The sequence below is a fragment of the Ambystoma mexicanum genome, chromosome 4p (genome assembly GCF_040938575.1).
Source record: "Ambystoma mexicanum isolate Mex_15411 chromosome 4p, UKY_AmexF1_1, whole genome shotgun sequence".
NCBI classification, from domain to species: domain Eukaryota; kingdom Metazoa; phylum Chordata; class Amphibia; order Caudata; family Ambystomatidae; genus Ambystoma; species Ambystoma mexicanum.
In genome coordinates this window covers 530,440,304-530,461,416 of record NC_090927.1, presented here as the reverse complement: position 1 = coordinate 530,461,416, position 21,113 = coordinate 530,440,304, and the positions used below count along the sequence as shown (strand labels likewise).

General features: G+C 49.5%; 1 protein-coding gene across 3 annotated transcripts in view; it reads right to left on the bottom strand.

Moving 5' to 3' along the window:
- The window catches only part of SH3YL1 (SH3 and SYLF domain containing 1), a 779,762-nt gene that overhangs the window by 589,196 nt on the left and 169,453 nt on the right, over positions 1–21,113 (bottom strand). For all 3 annotated transcript variants that reach the window (XM_069606061.1, XM_069606062.1, XM_069606060.1), the window contains exon 4: positions 5,051–5,115. In XM_069606061.1, coding sequence (XP_069462162.1) covers positions 5,051–5,115 — 65 coding nt within the window. The remainder of the gene's footprint in view (positions 1–5,050; positions 5,116–21,113) is intronic.

Below are 21,113 nucleotides of genomic sequence, written 5' to 3'. Positions count from 1 at the left end.
AGCTCTGGTCCTCTCTAGGCTGGACTATTACAACAGTCTCTTTCTAAATCTTCCTGCCTCTATACTTTGACCTTTACAACTTATCCGGAACAGGACTGCCAGACTTGTATTTGGCCACAAGCCCAGGGATTGCATCTCTCCAGCTATGAAATCTCTTCACTGGCTCACTGTGGCTGCAAGGATCAACTTCAAGACCCTCTGCATCATATACGAGGCTTTCTGGAGTCTGGAACTGCTCTACCTCCAACGTTCTTTTCCAAAACATCTTCCTTCTCAAGCTCTCCACTCATCCACCTCCAAATCTGAGGGTCAGACACTTCTCCAAGCAGCGAGTTGGGGACAGATCAATCTGCTCCTCCTGGGGCCTCCCTCTGGAACAGCCTCCCTGCCTCTCTCAAACTTGAGCGCAACCACCTCCAGTTCTGGAAGCAACCCAAGACCATCCTTTTTGCTTCAGTTTCCCCTCTTCCTCTCCCCTGCCGATAACACTTGACTGCTCCTTGCACTAGTCACCCTCTTGGTCCAGGCTCCCTAGCACTGAATGATCTGTATCTGCAACCCTACAGTCCCTTCTCTCTGCACTTATGAGACACCCGCTGGCTGCACTTGTGAGTTAACTGCACTTCCCCCATCCCCTCCCTCTTGGCACTTCTCCCCTTCGCTCTTCCCCACACTTGCACAATCTTATTGACACAAGGCCTAGTAAGATGTTATTTTGTCCTCCCTTTGTTTCTGAGCGTCCAGGCATGTTATAAATGCCACATCATATCAATGCAAATTAATGTTCAGGCAGCCAGCAGATAGTGGTGATCACACTTAAAGACCATGCTTCCATTCAGCTTGTAAACAAACTAGAATAGTGTTCACATCTTTCATAAAAACAAAATTGTGTTGAATTTTATTTTGTTTTTTAATAAAAAAGAATATGTCTGCATTTGTAGGTTAGTTTTCTGGTTTTGTCAAGCACAAACTATTTGGGTGCACGGTCTAGAAGCATATGGTCAATTTGTCATTTATTTCTTCTGCGATTAAGACCCTTGCCTGGTTTTGGAAACCACCAGGCAATGACGCAGGGGCCCGGGCCACTCCAAGTTAGTGCAGAAGGGGCCCACGGTGGATTGAGGAGGTAGGGGTAGGAGGGCTGGGGAGGCCCTCCTGGTCCTTTGCCCTGGTCCCTGGCCGAGGAACATCACTGTAAAAAAACTAGTTTTGACAGAGACAAAGCAGGGTCTTGTAGGTGCTACAAGAGGTACACAATAGTGAAAACTAGCTATACCTTCTGGCCTTGCCCTTGTATAACATTGACTCTCTTCATCCTCTTCACTCATTCTCTCCCTCCCATAACTCCCCCCCCTCTTAGCCATGGCTTAATTCTCCTCTCATTGCCCTCCATACTACTCTGCATCAGGCGGAGCACCATTGGAAGAAATCCCAGTCTCCAGATCTTCCCACTCTTTCTTTTCTTCCCTCATCATACGATACTTCTTTATCCACAGCAATAAAAACGCCATTTCTCCGACTTTGGTCACACCATCTTTATGTTCTTCAGCTTCTCAATACCATTCTTTGCCCTCAACCCCACCTTATCTTTCCATTATCCTCTTTGGAATTTGCGGACTTCTCTTCCAAGGTTCTGGCCCTTCACTCCTTTCCTATTTCCTCTTTTTTCTTAATCTGATCTTGATATTTCAGGTCTTCTTACGCGTGCCCAACTGCTCCCCTTTTTACTCAGCCCCCTCCCCTCTTATTCTCTCGATCTACCCCTATCTTGCCTGTCTTACGAACATCTCCCTCTACTGCCCCTTTTCCTTCCTCATTGAAAAATGCCATTATGGTTCCCATCCTTAATAAAATCTAATCTAAACCCTACCACTCCTGCAAACATCTGACCAATCTCTTTGCTTCCCTTCCTCTCGAAGAGCATGCGGTCTGTGACAAATCCCAGGTTATTGTCACATCTTCCATTGGGGAGGCCTTTTCCATGAGGCCACGGAGGTGAGGCTGCTACCCGATAATTCCCCTGGGAGTCGTACTCAGCAGGTCGATCTCATGGGGAGGCAAACCCTTCATGGGATTTGTGACAATGGCCCTGGGAGAATGCTGTATTCATACACCCCTTTGGTGTCCCTACATTCCTTAACGTCCCCACCCCAGTCCAGTCGATCTGATCCAGCACACCACCATTTGTTATAGTTTTGTAGAGGGCATCCTTAAAAAAGACTGGGACAAGGAAGATGGAGACTCCTCCAAGTCCGATGCAAAATATCACTTTGACGAGGATGATGAAGCAAGGAGACGAAAGCCCACTGCAGAACCAACACACGTGGTACAGCTTCCCAAGGGCAAGGCTGATAGTAAAAAGGGAGGAAGGACTCATTCCGTGGTCTAAAGGCCAGACCTGGACTAGCAGGGAAGGAGACGCTGGTCCCGTACCAAGAAACCCGAAGACTGGAGGACGGAACGCAGACTGCCACATATACTGGCGAGGTCTTAGCGAGACGGACCTGATCGTTGGCATGGGAAGCCAGACCAGCGAAAACCAACCAGGGAGAGAGACGGGGGCAGCAGAAAGTGAGAGAGAGAGATACTAGAGCTGCAGAGCTGCAAGGAAAAGAAAACTGAGCTCGGCAGGGGCAGATAAGCTTTGCGCCAACCCCAGAAGAGACCACCCTGAGAGTTGCCAAGGGTAGGGAAAGGGCCAGACCGGTCAGGGGGGGCATTGAGGGAGCCGAGGAGGGTCAGGAAAATATCCCGAAAGGCCCAAGGGGGTGAATGGGATCTTCTGTAATATAATACAACCTTTGCAAACTTTATAACAACACCCCAACGAGTAGAAGAAGATGAGAAGGGAAGCATAGAAATAGATATAGACTTTATAAACCCCAATAAGAACATCCTGAAGAGCACGAGGGGGTGAGAAAGAGAATCTGCAATACAATACGAACTGTGTGAAGCAGATAAGCATGGCCCGAGGGACACAAGGAAATAACAAAACAGGTATACAGACATATCTGAACATTGGCAGTGCACCTAGGTGGGACAGTACCTGGCAGGGGAGTATACCAGGTCTATCCAAGTGGACACTGGGTAACGAAGGGACACAAATCCCGTTAAGCCAAGGAAGCAGTGTCTGGGAGCCATATGAAAGCGGGCAAAGCACTCCAGTGGAATGCATGAGGATCGAAGGCCCACCACAATACAAGAAGAATTACCAGTGGAACCCACAAATATCTTTGAAAGTGTAAAATTGTGGAAATCAGTGCGACAGGCGAGTAGACGAGTCTTGATACCCTATTGCAAAAGTCTACAGTGAGGTCTGGCAGGTTAGTGAACCAGACCTGACAAGACACTGAAGGATCAATTGTTTGTGCTACAGACTGGGGAAAAGGAATTCCCCAGAGGATTATGAAAAACCGTATTTTGTGAATAAGAAGAACCAGGAAGAGCCTCTCCAAACCCCCCAGGAGAGCGGGTAACTGGGGTTATCTTTAAGTTAGCTGATTTTGTGAACAGTGAACATTGAACTATTTATATTCTTTTACATAAGAACTGTGCTTTGGTGTCAGCATACAGAGCAGGAGATACCTTTTTCTGGAATTAAGAATTCACCCCTTTTTCCTTTAGTTAGATTTGAAGTGTAAGGGACAGAAATGGGTTTAGACACAGGACAGTGGACATTTTTGTTTGACGGACATCCTGACCAGGTTCATTTATTTTGAGGCAGGTCAGCCTCTCATAGCAGTTAGGGACAGTTGGGCATATCCCCAAATCCCTTTTCCTTTCTTTTTGTAACGCATTTTAAAACACTGATTTCTTCTGTCCTCTCTTTTCTCTCTTGGGTTGTCAGGCTTATCCCTAAAATGGTTTGCTTCTTAATAATCAAACCACTCCTACTCTATATTCTGGTCTGGCCCCATCTCTTCCTGTCTGTCCTGTATACTACATAGTCCCCCAAGGCTCAATCTTTGGCACCCTTATTTTTTTTCCCTATACCCCAATTCCTCCATCTGATCTCATTTACTCTTTCAATCTATTGTGTCAATCTTATGCTGATGACACCAAATCTTCTCGTTTTCCCCATTTCCTGACTAGCTTCACACCACTTTTTCCAGCTGTCTTTCTGCAATCCAATCTTGTATGACCCCTCACTTTATCTTAATTCTGCTAAAACTGAGCTTCTAATGTTTCCAGCTAATACTCCACCTCCTCATCTTCGTCCACCTTCTCTCCTCTTCTCTCCTACTCCTCCTTCCTTTTCAGGCGCTGCTAAAAATCTAGGTGCCATCTTTGAATCTTCTTGATCCTTTCCTGCTAACATTTCTAGCACAGCTCGGGTCTGCCGTTTCCATATCTATAATATTTGTCACGCACGCCCTGAACTCTTTATTGTCTCACTTATTTTTTCCTGTCTTGCCTGTTCTGCCCGGTTAGCCAGTCTTCCTACCTCATCTTAAACCACTTTGCTCTATTCATAATGCCACTATTCATCTCCTCTTCCTTCTTCTCCCTCGCACCTCCATCACTTCCTCTCTTTTGTCCATTTCTTTTCTTCCATTTTAATATCTTGTTTCACTTTCTAGTCAGACGTCTTGCTGCTCCATCTTGTTCCTCTACTAGTTTCGGGTCTCTCGCTTCTCAACCCTAAACTTTGGAACTCTGCCGCCCTGTATCTATCCCACACCAGTCTTAAAACCCAGATCCTCTACTCTCGCATGCTACATTTTACTGCTTTGCTTCCGGCATCCTCTCTCAAGAAATGTATTTCTCATAATGTTACACCAATGTTATCAAAGTGTGCAGCACTTTGGCGAACGCTCTTTATAAACTCAAATAAATGTGTGTAAATCAGAGTGCAGAGGAGAAACAAGCATGTGCTCATCTAACTGGCTTCTTTACAACATTGGTGCATCGTGCACTCTGACTGTCTATTCGTGGATTCCCCTTTACTTTTGAATGGAAAGATGACAGGACAACATTAGAGCTGAAATCATTCTGAAGTGGCTAACACGTGATGTACAGCATAAGTAAACAAATAAATTAAAACACCTACTTCAATTCCAATTTCAAATCCACCACCAAGGCCAGCTATACCAATGGCTGAAGGAGCAGACCAACCTGTAAATTCAAACATATTGATCAGTAGGTTGAAGTATGCAGAACATCAAACATGTTTATTCACTTTGTTCTAATTTACTGTGTATTTAATTGAAACATGCTGCACTATCACGGGTCTAGATAAAACCAAAAACTGCTGATACCTTCCTTATGGCAAAAACAATAATTCAAGAATGAAATAGGTTTCAGTGTCAGTGTATCTGTGCACTTGGGCTCAAAGCTTATTTTATAAACTCTGCTATGAAGTAGTTCAGACACATTTTTGCCCTGTAGTGGTGATTAGGCCTTCTGCACGTTTGTTCCATCACAAACATGAGCATGCATTTATGCAACACCTACTTCAAAGTGTCTGCGTATGCAGAAAGGAATGTATTTGTTCGGTTTTACACAAATGCTCAATTCATTGTTGAATTTCTAGGAAATGCACATCTTGGAACAAAAACCAAAAAATGTGGTCCTCAGACATTTCAATCAGGGAGTCCTTGTGGAATTTAAGTAATACGCCACATTTTGGGGTATTTGGTGGAGGCATGGAATAACTGAATGTGTCCTATGTTGAAATCTAAACTGGCCCCTCTTCATCCAAGTTTGATTCCCGAAGACAAAAGACATGGGGTTCTACTCGAAACAAGATGGACTATGACATGACAAACCCTTTTGAAAGGGCAGTCAAGTCTCCTAAGATTCATAGACTAACTTACCCTGGGCCATAAATAACCAGTTTAAATAGTGCTGAGTAATTAGAAAACCCAGGAGCTGCATGTTATATCACGTTATATCATGTGAAACCATGGAAGCATCAGTTCAACATTAGGATGATTAGAAGTTTTAGAGGAGAAAAAGAGACAAATTCATGAAACAAAAGAAGAATAAACAGCAAATGTTTCCAGTTCAACCAGAGAAAATGTAACATCATCATTATCATTGAGCATTTCAGAAAAAAAGTAACCTCACTAAATGAGTCTTCAGAGGTCAAAACCCCCGACAGTATGATGCAATTAAGGTTTCCCCCAACCTGCACCACATCTCGTGAAATCTAACCCACATTTACCCAAAACCTCAAAACACATTAAGCCCGCGGCGGGGCAAGGGCGCGGTGTTTGGCGCCGCTGGTGCTGGGTCCCTGGAGGGACGTTCCCCTTCCTGGTGGAGGCCACGCCCCCTGGACATTTCTCGGCGCTTCGAGCCCCGCAGCGGTGAAGCCCGCGGCGGGGCAATGGCGCGGTGTTTGGCGCCGCTGGTGCTGGGTCCCTGGAGGGACGTTCCCCTTCCTGGTGGAGGCCACGCCCCCTGGACATTTCTCGGCGCTTCGAGCCCCGCAGCGGTGAAGCCCGCGGCGGGGCAAGGGCGCGGTGTTTGGCGCCGCTGGTGCTGGGTCCCTGGAGGGACGTTCCCCTTCCTGGTGGAGGCCACGCCACCTGGACATTTCTCGGCGCTTCGAGCCCCGCAGCGGTGAAGCCCGCGGCAGGGCAAGGGCGCGGTGTTTGGCGCCGCTGGTGCTGGGTCCCTGGAGGGACGTTCCCCTTCCTGGTGGAGGCCACGCCCCCTGGACATTTCTCGGCGCTTCGAGCCCCGCAGCGGTGAAGCCCGCGGCGGGGCAAGGGCGCGGTGTTTGGCGCCGCTGGTGCTGGGTCCCTGGAGGGACGTTCCCCTTCCTGGTGGAGGCCACGCCCCCTGGACATTTCTCGGCGCTTCGAGCCCCGCAGCGGTGAAGCCCGCGGCGGGGCAAGGGCGCGGTGTTTGGCGCCGCTGGTGCTGGGTCCCTGGAGGGACGTTCCCCTTCCTGGTGGAGGCCACGCCCCCTGGACATTTCTCGGCGCTTCGAGCCCCGCAGCGGTGAAGCCCGCGGCGGGGCAAGGGCGCGGTGTTTGGCGCCGCTGGTGCTGGGTCCCTGGAGGGACGTTCCCCTTCCTGGTGGAGGCCACGCCCCCTGGACATTTCTCGGCGCTTCGAGCCCCGCAGCGGTGAAGCCCGCGGCGGGGCAAGGGCGCGGTGTTTGGCGCCGCTGGTGCTGGGTCCCTGGAGGGACGTTCCCCTTCCTGGTGGAGGCCACGCCCCCTGGACATTTCTCGGCGCTTCGAGCCCCGCAGCGGTGAAGCCCGCGGCGGGGCAAGGGCGCGGTGTTTGGCGCCGCTGGTGCTGGGTCCCTGGAGGGACGTTCCCCTTCCTGGTGGAGGCCACGCCCCCTGGACATTTCTCGGCGCTTCGAGCCCCGCAGCGGTGAAGCCCGCGGCGGGGCAAGGGCGCGGTGTTTGGCGCCGCTGGTGCTGGGTCCCTGGAGGGACGTTCCCCTTCCTGGTGGAGGCCACGCCCCCTGGACATTTCTCGGCGCTTCGAGCCCCGCAGCGGTGAAGCCCGCGGCGGGGCAAGGGCGCGGTGTTTGGCGCCGCTGGTGCTGGGTCCCTGGAGGGACGTTCCCCTTCCTGGTGGAGGCCACGCCCCCTGGACATTTCTCGGCGCTTCGAGCCCCGCAGCGGTGAAGCCCGCGGCGGGGCAAGGGCGCGGTGTTTGGCGCCGCTGGTGCTGGGTCCCTGGAGGGACGTTCCCCTTCCTGGTGGAGGCCACGCCCCCTGGACATTTCTCGGCGCTTCGAGCCCCGCAGCGGTGAAGCCCGCGGCGGGGCAAGGGCGCGGTGTTTGGCGCCGCTGGTGTTCGGCGCACGTGGAGGGAGGCACTCCATGTATTGGCCATCGGTCGGGGGCGACAAGAAAAGTAAGTGCAGACAAGCGTTTTGCGCCTGGGCCTGGGCCTGCTGGTGTCTTCTTACTTAACGGCGTAGAGTCCGTGAAAACCTGCTGGGGGGCCGGACCCGGAACTTCAGCACAGTCCTCTACTGGTCAGTCCTGAGGGGCTCCGTCATGTCCCTAATAAAGTCCCTGAGGTCCTTTAGAGGCCATGCTGCGCCAAGGAAACCGGCTACGAAATCGGCTGGCTCCCTGCCATCCCTGCCATCTACCACGTCATCTACCCTGCCCACGTCTTGCTCTGAGTCCTCTGAGTCCCAGTCCAAAGCCCCCGAGTATACACTAGCAAGAAAACTTCTGGTCATCAAGAGAAGTAGACATCAGGGTGCAACCGAAAAATCTAGGCCCACAGCTAAGCCCCATTCCGCGGCCTCCTTATGTTCTGACACTGACTCTGTATAACGAGAGCCTATATATACCGTGGAGGACACGAAAGCACCCACCCCAGGAACGGAATGCGGGGGGGGGCCTTCCAGTAATCTGGCTAACTCCCCAATGCAGAGCTGTAAAGGAACCCTCCCAACTCAGAAGCTCGAAGACACTGTCTGTCAAGAATCTCTGCCTACCGTTTCTGGGAACTCCGAAGCCATGCCTCCGGCCAATGCCTCTGGCACAGGGATAGGGGGGGTTGGTGATGTGTCAGCTCTTCCTTTTGCATCCCTGGCACCTGTTGTTTCTGCCACCCCCCAACTGAGCTCGCCCGCTGTAAGCCCACACATGCCACCTGTTCTCTTACCTACTTCGGGCCCTATTTTCGCCTACTCACCCCCAGCCACAGCTGCTACCACTTTGGGTCTATTGGACACAGAAACTACTGGAACAACTGAAGATAATCTCCCGCCTATCTCCACCTGTAGCTCATGGAGCGAGACTTTACTAGCATCGATCTCAGGGTCCTGCTCCTTTTCTCATCCAACCCCCCTCAGGGCTCCCGAACCTGCCACCCATGGAAGCTATTCCTCCATCGCTCCACTACAGAAGGAGTCGCATACTATCAGCTGTTGCTCCTGTGCTCAAGTGCTTTCTGAAATTGCTATTATTAAGAAATTGCTTTTGGTACTGATTGATGCCCGGGGAATAAGAGGGGAGAGGAAGGGTGGTGGGGACCCGCCGGGGGAGTCTTCCAGTTTGCCCCCAGATGGCAAGGGACTCAACCCCCCCCAGCTACCTTCAATTATCCCACCCCGCGAACGGACCGCCAATGCATCAATGAGCCCTACTCGGGATGTCCAGATGATGCACCCGAATGCAGAGAGGGGACACCCCACTGGGAGCATCGAACCAATTGTGATGGGGGAGAATCCCCCAAACGTCCTGACAATCAATCCTCCTAGGGAGAGAGGGAACGGAGCACGTGGCTTCTGTTCAAGGGGGCGCAGCTCCAAGAGTCCTGTCCACGGGGGGGAAAGAACTGCTATGGTTTTCCTGCATGGGGTACCTAAGTTGCCTTTGGGCAGGCGTGAACCAAGGGATGCCCTCTCTAACAAATGTCTTCACTGGCTGCGTTCTGTCGGGAACTGTCCCTTTGTGACCAGGGAAGCGTTGGTGGGGTGCGTTAGACGGGTAGGCGAAGGTATAAACTCCTCTGACTCTGTTAAAATTGTCTTCAGGAATGGTCAAATGGTCAGGGAAGTTATGAGAAGATCTGGGGGTTATGTGCGGGCCCCATATAGTGGGATTACAATCAGCTCGTGCCCCTATTTGGGAGCTGTAGCCCCACCTGGAACTGTCACACACTGTACTGTCCTGTCGGGAGCGAACTGTACTCCTCTGGGTAAAAGGCCTGTGGGGGGCCGCGTCTGAGTGACAAGAGCGGACTATTAGTCTTGCGACCATTTGGTCAAGTTAAGGGACCTTGTGTAACGTAATGGGGTCATTGGGGTTGACTCCTTTTTTCACTATAAACATCTTTTGATCTATGGTGTCGGGTTATGGCGCAAAGATTGCATTTCCTTTTATGTGTTCTGATCTTGTTTATTTTGGGTTTGATGGATTGTTCAAACTGTAACCTGGATTTGTGCTATAATGTGTATTTTGTCGTTTAATGGTTGTTTTTACACATCCGAATAAACTTGTTTGACCTGACCTTATACCCCCAACGTCTGTCAACCCGCTTTCTAGAAACATGCACCTAGACTACTGGTGAAGAGGGATTGTTTTTCCTTAAGGTGGCATGGAGTCCCAACAAATGTCAAACTTCCTTTTTAGAGTAGACTGCATGTGTGGAACCCTCCAGCGTGAACTGTATTTCAAAGGAGAATAGCCATTTACATCAGATTTTGGGGTTATTGTGACGAGTTTACAGAGTTATCACTAATTCCCTCACAAAGATCTCTTCCCATATGACAAGGGGACAGCAGTCACTACCTATTATTTGACCCTGGTGGTAATGGTGGTAATATATGGGGGTGGGGGGATCATGCAGGATGAGACAGCTGTTGGGGAAAGGTTGTGACCCCATCAGGAGAGATTGGTATCCTTCCTTAGGAATACATCATTCCTAAAATTATTTTGATGGCTTGCTGTCACTATACAAGCCCTTCCTGTTGGAAACCCCAACCACCTCTTCTTGAAAAGCCCTAGAGGCAAAATATCATTCATACCCAATACACACAATATTCATTTAACATCTCTTGTCTCTAATGATTCTCTGAACAGAAATCCTGAACAATATCACATTGGAAGACACAGAAACTCAGTCTCGGTTTCTGAGACGAGGAAGAAGTTAATGCAGATCAAGAGGAACACCAAGTTAAATATGCAGTCTAGTTGTTTTGAGGAGGTACAAGTGAGCTGGACATTTAAAAATGGTGTCCGCTTTAAAAATGAGAGACCTGAAGCGGAAGGAAGCGAAACCGGGGCAAGAGAAGCAGAGCCGAGGCAGACCGCTGTACAAGGAAGGACTGTGCTGGGAAGGAGCAGGCATTTCCACTCCGCTGCTCATGAGAGTTCCATATCTGTGGGGCGCGAGTCCAGAAGGGACACTGCGGGGAGGGCGCGAGGCCAGAAGGGACACTGCGGGCATGGAGAGAGAGAACCACAGAAGAGCTAGCATCCACAGCAGAGCTAACGGGGGTGCGGTTGTACACAGGAGCAGTGGTTGTGCTGGCAGGTGAAATCAGAGCTGCCCGCGGAGCTGCAAGGAAGTCTGCACTGCCAATTTAAGGCACTGACCATGCAAATTGCTGAGAACACATTCTTGTCCACAGTAAGGAGTCAAGTGAATGTCAATACTGTCATTCTTCAGAACAAGGTAACTTGTTCCATATAATAATAGCAAGTGATGGGCTCCCCAAGGAATAACTTTTGTCACAAAAAAAAAACATTGATTTTCATGAATCCAATATTGAACATTACTCATCCACCACACACAATTTCAAAGATATTAGAGTTAACAAGATACAAAAAAATAGAACCTCTCGAATATGCACGATTTAGAAAATGTCCCTCTTCCCATAGAGGACTAGTCATTCTGGAATTTCCCGGTTTCTTTGCTAATGAAGGGATTACAATTGTCTGACTCATCAATGCTGAAGGGGTTCTCAAACTGGCAAATTAATGTAAACGTACCCCATTTTGCCTGTGATTGCAAGCTGAGGATTAAGTAACATGCCAGGGATGGGTTGTCCTCAAATGCTACTGCCACATGAGGTTGCAGCAGAGATTAAACAAACACTATTCTCCAGGGCATTGGAATTAGCAAGTGCTACTCAGGGAGAAAGGGTGACAAGACATCAATGGTCTTTCATAATTCAGTGGTCGAGGTTTACCTGATCCTACTACTCATGCAGTATGACAGGAACGCAGGAAGCTGCTGAACTGCTAGTGCTCCTGTAGTGCTAGGCCCTGCTACCTAGGTCTGACACCCGAAGTGCTCCTGCAACACAAAGACCATGAACTCACACCACCCAGCTTCCCACTAGCTAAGGACACCAACTCCAGACCACTCTACATTCACCTCAGCAAGCCTTTATATTGTGCCTGCTTGTATCTCCGTGCTCTTAGCATTTGGGTTCAGTGCAGCTGCTCCAGTCTGGGGTTTATTTTGAGAGCTCGGTCAGCCGCAGACTTCCAAAATGACAGAAATAAGGTACTCTCGGAATGATTAAGGTACTGCTAATTTCAATGTTTGCCCAATCTTCGCAGACGGCCAAATCTATTTACAGCCCACCACACTGTACAATAGGGCTCCCTGCGACAGAGCCGATGCATCTTGCCTCCTCCTACGGTCTACTGCTGGCCACACCTCCATAAATGCACTAGCCCCCACTATAGTGGTCCAACACTGCAAAGACTTACCCGGAGAGTGGTCTGTGCTACCTCTGCCAGGGCTATCCAGATCTCAGACTTGGAGAATAAAAGGGGCAGCGAAGGATGAGAAAGGTTAAAACGCATATAAAGGATTTATACGGAACAGAAAAGGAATGAGGCACAGGAGTAGTTTGTGATAATATGCATGCCTGTTGAGTCAGCTTAGAATGGGTAAAGTGCAGCACTCATCAGAAAGTCTGAATGCTTTCACGCTGCTGACAATTAGTGCATACCTGTGTGGGCAGTGTCTAGTATTTAGAGGGCAGTACTGAATGTTAGTAAGTAGAACGAATGGTGCCAAAGTCCACACTAATTCTTTGCTAAGGGACTAGGCTTCTTGTTGGCAACACCAACAGCTGTCCACAAAGGAGGGTGGTGCATCAATGTGCAAGCCCTGAGTTTATAACTGCTGCTACAAATTGGAAGCACTTATCCGTTCAAGTTGGTTTTCCACGTTCACCTAATGTTATAGAGCTTGGGAGAGCAGTCCCTGTGATGACATTGTTTTTCCATCATGGGGTCTTGTCTTTCACGACAACAACCTACTAGATTATCAGTGACTGGCCAATAGCCAAAAATTATTTGGTACTCCTGCAACTGCAAAAGCCACCTTTCAAATCATATTGGTGGCCTAGGCGTTTTTATTTTCACGATTGGCATCAAGTATAATGAAAGATTTTCTTTTTTGTGCTTTCCCTCCAAATATATTAAAGGGAAACCCAACTTGTTGCCACTGTTTTCAGCCTGCTCCGAAATTTCAGGCCAGTGAAGCCTATAGGAGTACCATAAACTTTAAAATGGCTGTACTACAAGAATGTTGCCCGTCTTTTGGCCATCTTGTTTGGCCTTCTTCCTGCTCTCGAAAAGCTGGAATCGCCATCTATTGAAAAAACGGTGTCCAGTCATAATTTGAATGAAAAATTTCGAAAGACAAAAAAGTCGAATCAAAAATGTGGAAAAAAAAATGGCGACATTTTTTTTCCCGATATTTTTTTTGTTGGCTCTATTTTATATAAAAAAAATTAGGTTAAAAAAAAAGTGGGTTTCGACTTTTTTTTTCCGACTTTTTGACTTTCAAGATTTTTGTATTCGAAATTATGTCTATAAACCATTGAAAACACTTTCCTGTGGTTTCTGTGCGTGTGGCTGTATCCGGGGGCCTGAACTGTCCGGTCCCAGTCCACATATATGCCAAAATGTGTCTGTAGCTGGGCAGAAGTGTTGTCCAGAGCCTGCCAAATGGACAGCCCGCGTCAGTTTGAATGGTGCAGATCCTTACCATTAGTGGGTTTGGGGGCAACTCCAGCTCAAATACTGAAAAAATGTGGATTCCTGCAGCAATTTATCAGATCATCCTTTGAGCCAAGCCTCCTACAAAGAGGAGCATCCTGCAAAAGACCCCTAACTCATTGTGTTAAGCCACCAGCAGCACGTTCATCAAACATCCCGCTGAAGCCCTGCTGAAGGCTTTGACCCTTGCTTGAGGAGCTGCCCTTGGAAGAGTATCAGAACCATCCTGTAGGCGGACCAGATTCATTGTGGACTACTTTGCTGCATCAGTCGTTGAGCCTTGGGAACTGTGAGAAACCGGAGAGTATTCTCACTTCAACTCACTTGTGATCTTCTGCACTGCACAGGTGGCCACGAAAAGGACATCGCTCTTGTATCCCGACCCTGGGGGTGGACAAGCGAGGTAGGATCAACTGGGTGGACGATCCTTGGGTATTGGAAGTAGGGTGCCTTTGAGCGGGTTGCGGTATTCCCCACCTCCCTTTCAGGGAGAAACCTTTATTCCAGGGGCGGTAATCAGGTATTGCTATTCATGTCCCATTGACCAGAAAAAGGATAATAGACGTTCGCAATCATAGAACACTCCAGCACAGCCTGGCCACTCACTTTCCAGTGTCCTTGGATCTCTTCTCCGTTATTCTCTTATGAATGTTCCTTCATCGCCATGCACATTGCAATGTACAGTTAATGCTGTGACAGTCAACCAACATATCACAGTTTCCCAGATCTCTATTACTTGAACTCGTGCACGGCTACAGTGGTAGTCCTCTTCTAAGAACAGTGCATGTATCTGTCTTTCGGCGTGCTTCCACTGACAATATGCCCAGCCTATACACTTTCACCTTACATCCCTTTTACTTGGTATCCTTTCATGGTACAGCATGGCCAGTGCTTTTTCCAACATGTACTGTGCTAGCATACTGCTCGTTTCCAGTTCCGTTTGCATTTTATTTCCACTCATGCAGTCTGTGCTTGGACCAACTTTTTTTTTTTAAATTTACTTTTTTTAATTGTTCCTCGCTTGTTAAGTTCTGTATCATGTCCCTATCTTCCTTCGTGTTTAATCACTCTGCTTTGCTTAAATGTCATTTCGCAGAATTACTGTATCACCGACTTTCTGGGGAAAGGAGTGAAGAACCTGTTAGTCTCATGTCCCTTAAGGACTCTGGACATTCGCTGCCTTGTTTGCTTGGCAGTGGTCGCCCTCAAAGGACTATACATAAACTTGTACGCCTCATTGAACAAATGTAGAGGTGACCCTTTCAGATTGATGGAGAGAGTTAACTTCTATGATAAGCAAGGGGGAGGTGCTGTAGCTGAATAGAATGTGGAATGTTCGGTGAGTGGAACTTGGGAAGGAATGTAATAGGGGAAAGGCAGTTAAGACATGGAATAAAGGAGTTCAAACATGCAGGCTGTCTCCTGTTGTTATTTAATGGAAATGTGGTAACTACTTGTGTAAGCGGGCACACAACAATTGCCGACAAAGATGGGATTGCGCACGTACCTGTTATGTGTTCCATATTCACTGATTCACTGCTATAATTGTTGTGACCCAAATTCCATACATATCATCCATAACATTAATGATTACTCAAAGACATTGATTAGGTCTTACTCCTTAAATATCAAATCTTAACTGCCTTCCAGCTGTCCCCCAGCCCCACATTCCACATTCCATTCTCCAGGCTCCCTTGCCTACATTCCACATTCTATTCAGCTACAACATCCCCCCCTACTTATCTTCTGAGTTCATCATACACATCTGTTAAATGTGTCCACGGTTCACAGTCTACTTCTGTTCATTAATAGTCTGTACGATAATACACGGGTTGTGCTTTGCGAATAGAATACTCCATCACAGCCTGGCCTGCCTCTCACCTTCCTGTGTCCATGGATCTCTTCTCTTCTCCGTTATTCTCTGATGAATGTTCCTTCATCGCCATGCACATTGCGATGTACAGTCAACGCCGTAACAGTCAACCAAAATAACACAGTTTCCCAGATCTCTATTACTTGAACCTGTGCACGGCTACAGTGGTAGTCCTCTTCTTAGAACAGTGCATGCGTCTTTCGGCGTGCTTCCACTGACAATATGCCCAGCCTGTACATTTTCACCTTGGCATCCCTTTTTTACTTGGTATCCTTTTATGGTACAGCGTAGCCAGTGTGCTTTTTAGAACATGTACTGTGCTGGCATACTGCTGGTTTCCAGTTCTGTTTGCATTTTATTTCCACTCATGCAGTCTGTGCTTGGACCGCCCATAGACCTGTAATCTGTCATGCTAATTTCTTGAAGCACGGTTTCTCTACTTCACATTTCACCTCTCTCTCTTTTTTTTTTCTTTTAATCTGTGTTGTGGATGTCTTGAATTTACAAGGCCTCACTCCAGGAATTTCAGCCCATTCTCTATATTCGTCTTTCTATCGTTAGGCGTGTTTCGGCATGCTGACACTGCTTCATGAAGCTATTGGGTGGTCAGCTCTGGTCTACCTTTGTAATGCATTCGGGAATCAAGGATTGAATGAAAGCACTGATTTGCTGGGAACTCTCATATGACAGACGTTGCCACCCCACAACATACAAAGCACAACATGGTTTCAATTATGGGGAAGTTTGCAAGACTTGTGTACAATGCACATCCATTCTTTCAATACATTTAGGATTCACAGCTGCAATCGTCTTCTAGTGTTACAGGTGTGATATTTCCTTCCTGTCAAATCCGCCAGCCAGTATTTCAACGTAGATCGCCCTTTCATTATTTTCTCTGCATGTTCTTTGTTGTGTTTTAGCATTGTGCGTCACGCTGGTTAACGTCATCAGCTAACACACGCAGCCTCTCTTTTGATGTTTACACGGTTGCTCCTTTCATAGTTGTTTCTGCAACAACAGCAACGTTGCGTTCACACTGCTCTGCCATGACGACGACGTCCATGGTGTGACTGAAATATATATGGAGCACACTTCAGTAATGCTGCTTTCATTGGTTCTCGATTTCCAATGTGTGTGTTTTTATAGTATTTCATGGCTTAATTATCTGAGTCTTGATCCGTGTTATTTTCCTATTAACATGACATTCCATCACCACCACTTCACTTAACAGTCTGTATATCATGCACTCAATATTCTATTCATTATCCATCCTTGCCTTGCATATTTCTTAACACTGCGTATTGCCGCAACATTGAAATCGCTTTTATTTCTGTACGCCACTTCGTTTGTGTTCAGTAACATTGCCATGACAACTCTTATTTCTTTCACGCGAACAAATATGGCGACACGCTTCTTTACGCACCAAAGTCCCTGCCTCTGCCGCACGTTGCTATGACAATCATTTCTTTCAATCAAAACAAATATGGCGGCACGCTTCCTTACGCACCAAGGTCCCTTCCTCTGACCTCCACTGTTATGCGTCAACTTCCAATGATCCCAGCCCTGCGCCTCGCGCTTTTGGCGAGTCCCGTTACTTTAAATTGTATCTCAAAAAATGCCTTTCTTGTGCAGTGAGCGACCTTCTCATAGTGAATGTACACATACTCACAATTCCAGTCTAAAATCACGTAATTGACCCAAACCATTATAATTATTTCCAAAATATAAACGCTGCAGTACAACGCCAGAGAAATATAATTAATTTGTTTCCTTTTAGTTTGCTTACCCTGCGAGTCCAGATACGCAGCGCATCTTACCATCTCCATGACTACTGCAGTTTTATTTTAAAAATGGTGTCATTTTCATTACGTTACCTTTGTTTTGCTTGCTCTTTGTTTCTTTGTGTTTTTTTTCTTTTTGTGCGACCTCCTTCTCAGGTCACTCAATCCACTTGTCCATATTCTAATTTCCAGTCAGCCACCTCCTCAGGCTGTTTTCCTTTACTGTGTATGTCTCTCTTGTGACCTCCTCCATAGGTCTCTTTGGCCCCCCTCCTTGAGCAACATTTCATTTGGCTCCCTCCTTGGGCAACATTTCCTTTTCTTTTTCCGGCCACCTCCATAGGCTCATTAGTGTCCTTTCAGCCACCTCCATGGGCTGATCATTAGTTCCTTATTGTCCTTTTAGCCACCTCCATAGGCTGATCATTAGTTTCTTTTTTCAGCTCCTTGTGCCATATTTATTTTTTCTTTCCTTCATCAGATGCGTGGGTCGGTCAACTACTCGTTGCCAATTGTTGTGACCCAAATTCCATACACATCATCCATAACATTAATGATGACTGAGACACTGATTAGGTCTTACTCCTTTAATATCAGATCTTAACTGCCTTCCAACTGTCTCCCAGCCCTACATTCCACATTCCATTCTCCAGGTTCCCTTGCCTACATTCCACATCCTATTCAGCTACAACACCTGTCAGAGAGAAGGAACAAGTTACTTACCTGTAACTGTTGTTCTCCAGCATGGGTCTGGCATGGATTCACATGCTCATGAATATTCCCCGTCGTCAGGCTGGGAATCCTCGGTAAAGAAAAAACCAGTATCAGTTTCGTTTCTGATCTGTCTTTCGTAGTAATAACCAATCACTGGTCTCTGCGTCATACTGACCACAGCCAATGACTGCCCTCTACCTAAGCACCGCCTCTGGCAGCCATCTTCAGATTTGGAAGCACGTGAAGTGGCAGTATGACCAAGTGAAGAGCCGCAGAGGGGTAGGCGGGAGGGTTCGCATGTGAATCCATGCCAGACCCATGCTGGAGAACAACAGTTACAGGTAAGTAACTTGTTCCTTCTCCAGCATGGGGTCTGGCATGGATTCACATGCTCATGAATAAAGAATACATAGCAGTACACACATGCACAACCACGGGAGGTGGCAAAGGCTCAACATTAAGCATCACATCAACTCAACATTAAGCATCTTACCTCCTCACCAGGCTCACCTCAGGCGAACAGGTTGCGCAGCACTGCTTGGCCGACCCTGGACTCCTCCCTGGAATCCCGGTCGACGCAGTAGAATTTCGTGAAGGTGTGCGTCGACCTCCACGTAGCAGCCCTGCATATGTCCAGCAGGGGCACACCAGATAGGAACGCCGTGGTAGCTGCGATCGCTCTGGTGGAATGGGCTCTCGGACGGCCAGGCAGCGGTCGGTTTGCCAACCGGTGACAGCACATGATACAGCCGGAGAGCCATCTGGAGATGGAAGCCTTCGAGAGAGCCTTCCCCTGATTGACAGGTCCAAAGTTCACAAAGAGTTGTGACGTCTTCCGAAAACCCTTCGTGCGGTCCACGTAGAACTTCAGCGCTCTAGCTACATCCAGCGAGTGCAAAGTCCTCTCAGCCGGCGACGAAGGCGACGGGAAAAACACAGGTAACACCAAGGGTTCGTTGAGATGGAAGTCCGACGGTACCTTGGGCATGAAGGAGGGGTGCGTCCTGAGCACTACCCTCGTGTCGTGGAAAGTCAAGTACGGGGCCTTGCAGGAAAGGGCCTGGATCTCTCCCACTCGTCGTGCGGAGGTGATGGCCACAAGAAAAGCTGTTTTCCACGATAGAAACTTCAACGGGGCCGAGTGCAGAGGCTCGAACGGAGGTCCCATGAGCTTGGTCAGCACCACGTTGAGCTCCCACGCCGGGGCCGGAGCCTTCACCGGCGGGAACGATCTGAACAGTCCCTTCATGAACTCTTTCACCAGACGATGAGACCACAAGGACGTCCGGCCCGTGGTTCTGGTGTATCGGGAGATCGCAGCAAGATGAATCTTGATGGACGCGTGTGCCAGACCAGCTTTGGCCAGCGTCAGCAGGTACAGCAGTACTTGGGGAGCCGTAATCCGTAGAGGGTTAATCTTCTGTGCGTGGCACCAGACAGAGAACCTCTTCCATTTGTGTCCGTAGCATTTAAGAGTCGAGGACGCCCTGGCCTTTGCAAGAACCTCTCTGCAATCGGCCGGTATGTCGTATCCTCCAAACTCTAGCGCTGCAGGAGCCAGGCCTGCAAGTTCAGCGACTTCGGGTCGTGGTGGAGGATGGCGCCTCCTTCCCTGGAGAGTAGATCCGCGTCCGCCGGCAGCTTGATCGGCGGGGACGCTGACAAGTCCAGAAGGTCCGGGAACCATATCTGCCTCGGCCACGCAGGTGCGACGAGGATCATCCTGCACCGTGACCTCTTGAGCTGGTTGACGAGCCGGATTAGCAGAGGCAAGGGAGGGAACGCGTAGAGGAACAGGCCCTCCCAGGGGAACGAGAAAGCATCGCCCATGCTCCTCGTCTGGGGAAACCTGCTGGCGAACCTCCGGCACTTGGTGTTCGTCGCCGTCGCGAACAGGTCGATCTGGGGTGTGCCCCACCGTCGGAAGAGGCGATCCACCAGATCCTGCCGTAGTTCCCACTCGTGGCACGAGCGCAGCTCCCTGCTGAGTGAGTCGGCGATGGTGTTTTTTATCCCTGCCAGATGAAACGGCACCAGAAAAATCCCTTGGGCGACGGCCCAATGCCACAGGTCCTGCGCCTCCTTGGACAGCGCTGGGGACCTGGTTCTGCCCTGTTTCCTGATGTAAAACATGGTGGTGGTGTTGTCGGTGAAGATCCTCACCACCTTGCCCTTGAGGGACGGAAGGAAGGACCTGAGGGCCCAAAACACTGCACGGAGCTCCAGGACGTTGATATGTAGGGACTTCTCCGTCGGGAGCCAGAGTCCCCTTGCGTGCAGATTTTCGGTGTGCGCTCCCCACCCTTCCAGGGAGGCATCCGTGGTCACAGTCTCCTGGTGGGCTGGGGTCTGGAAGTCCATGCCCGCCGTCAGATGCGCGCGGGTGCCCCACCACCGTATCGCTCGTCGGAAACTCTCGTCGAGCTTGATCCTTTCCTCGAAGCTGCCTGTCGTCTGGATCCAGAGCGCATCCAGGAATTCTTGCAACGGGCGCATCCGGAGCCTGCACATGGGAATGAGGTAGATGCAGGAAGACATCATCCCGAGGAGGGACTTGATGGACCTCACTTTGGCCGCGTCGGCCACCAACATCCGTTGCACCTTGCCCAAGATGGTCCTGGTCCTCTCCTCCGACGGGGAGGCCAGAAGGGACACTGTGTCGAGCCTCGCTCCCAGAAACAGTGCGACTTGCGCGGGCACCAGGTGGGATTTGGCGTAGTTCACGGAGAATCCCAGGTCCGTGAGGAGTTGGACGGTCCTTGCCGTGTGGACCACGGCGAGCTCCCTCGTCTTGGCGCGGATGAGCCAGTCGTCCAGGTAGGGGTAGACGTGAATCCCCTCGCGGCGCAGCTGCGCCGCCACCGGTGCAAGGCACTTGGTGAATACCCTGGGTGCCGACCGTAGTCCGAAGGGAAGTTGAGGGACGTGAAGTTCTTTCCTGGCCACGGGGGGGACGCGCGGGCACCTTCTTTGAAACTCGAGCGCGTGGCCCCGGGCCAGGGCGTCCAGCACCCAACGGTCGGTGGAGATGGACTCCCACACGCTGACGAAGCCCGCCAGCCGGCCTCCCACCGGGGTGCTTCGGTGGGGGCCCGACCCCACGGCCGGTTCAATCCTGCTTGGACGCGGCCTTGCCGCCTTGACCTCCTTGGCGACGACGGCGGGGTCCGCTAGACTTGCCTCGTCCTCTGTAGGCCTCTTGCGACGACGAGCGGGCCGCTTGACGGTAGGAAGCGAAACCGCCGCCGGAACCTTTGGAGGTGCCCTTGCCTCCGCCGCTCCGAA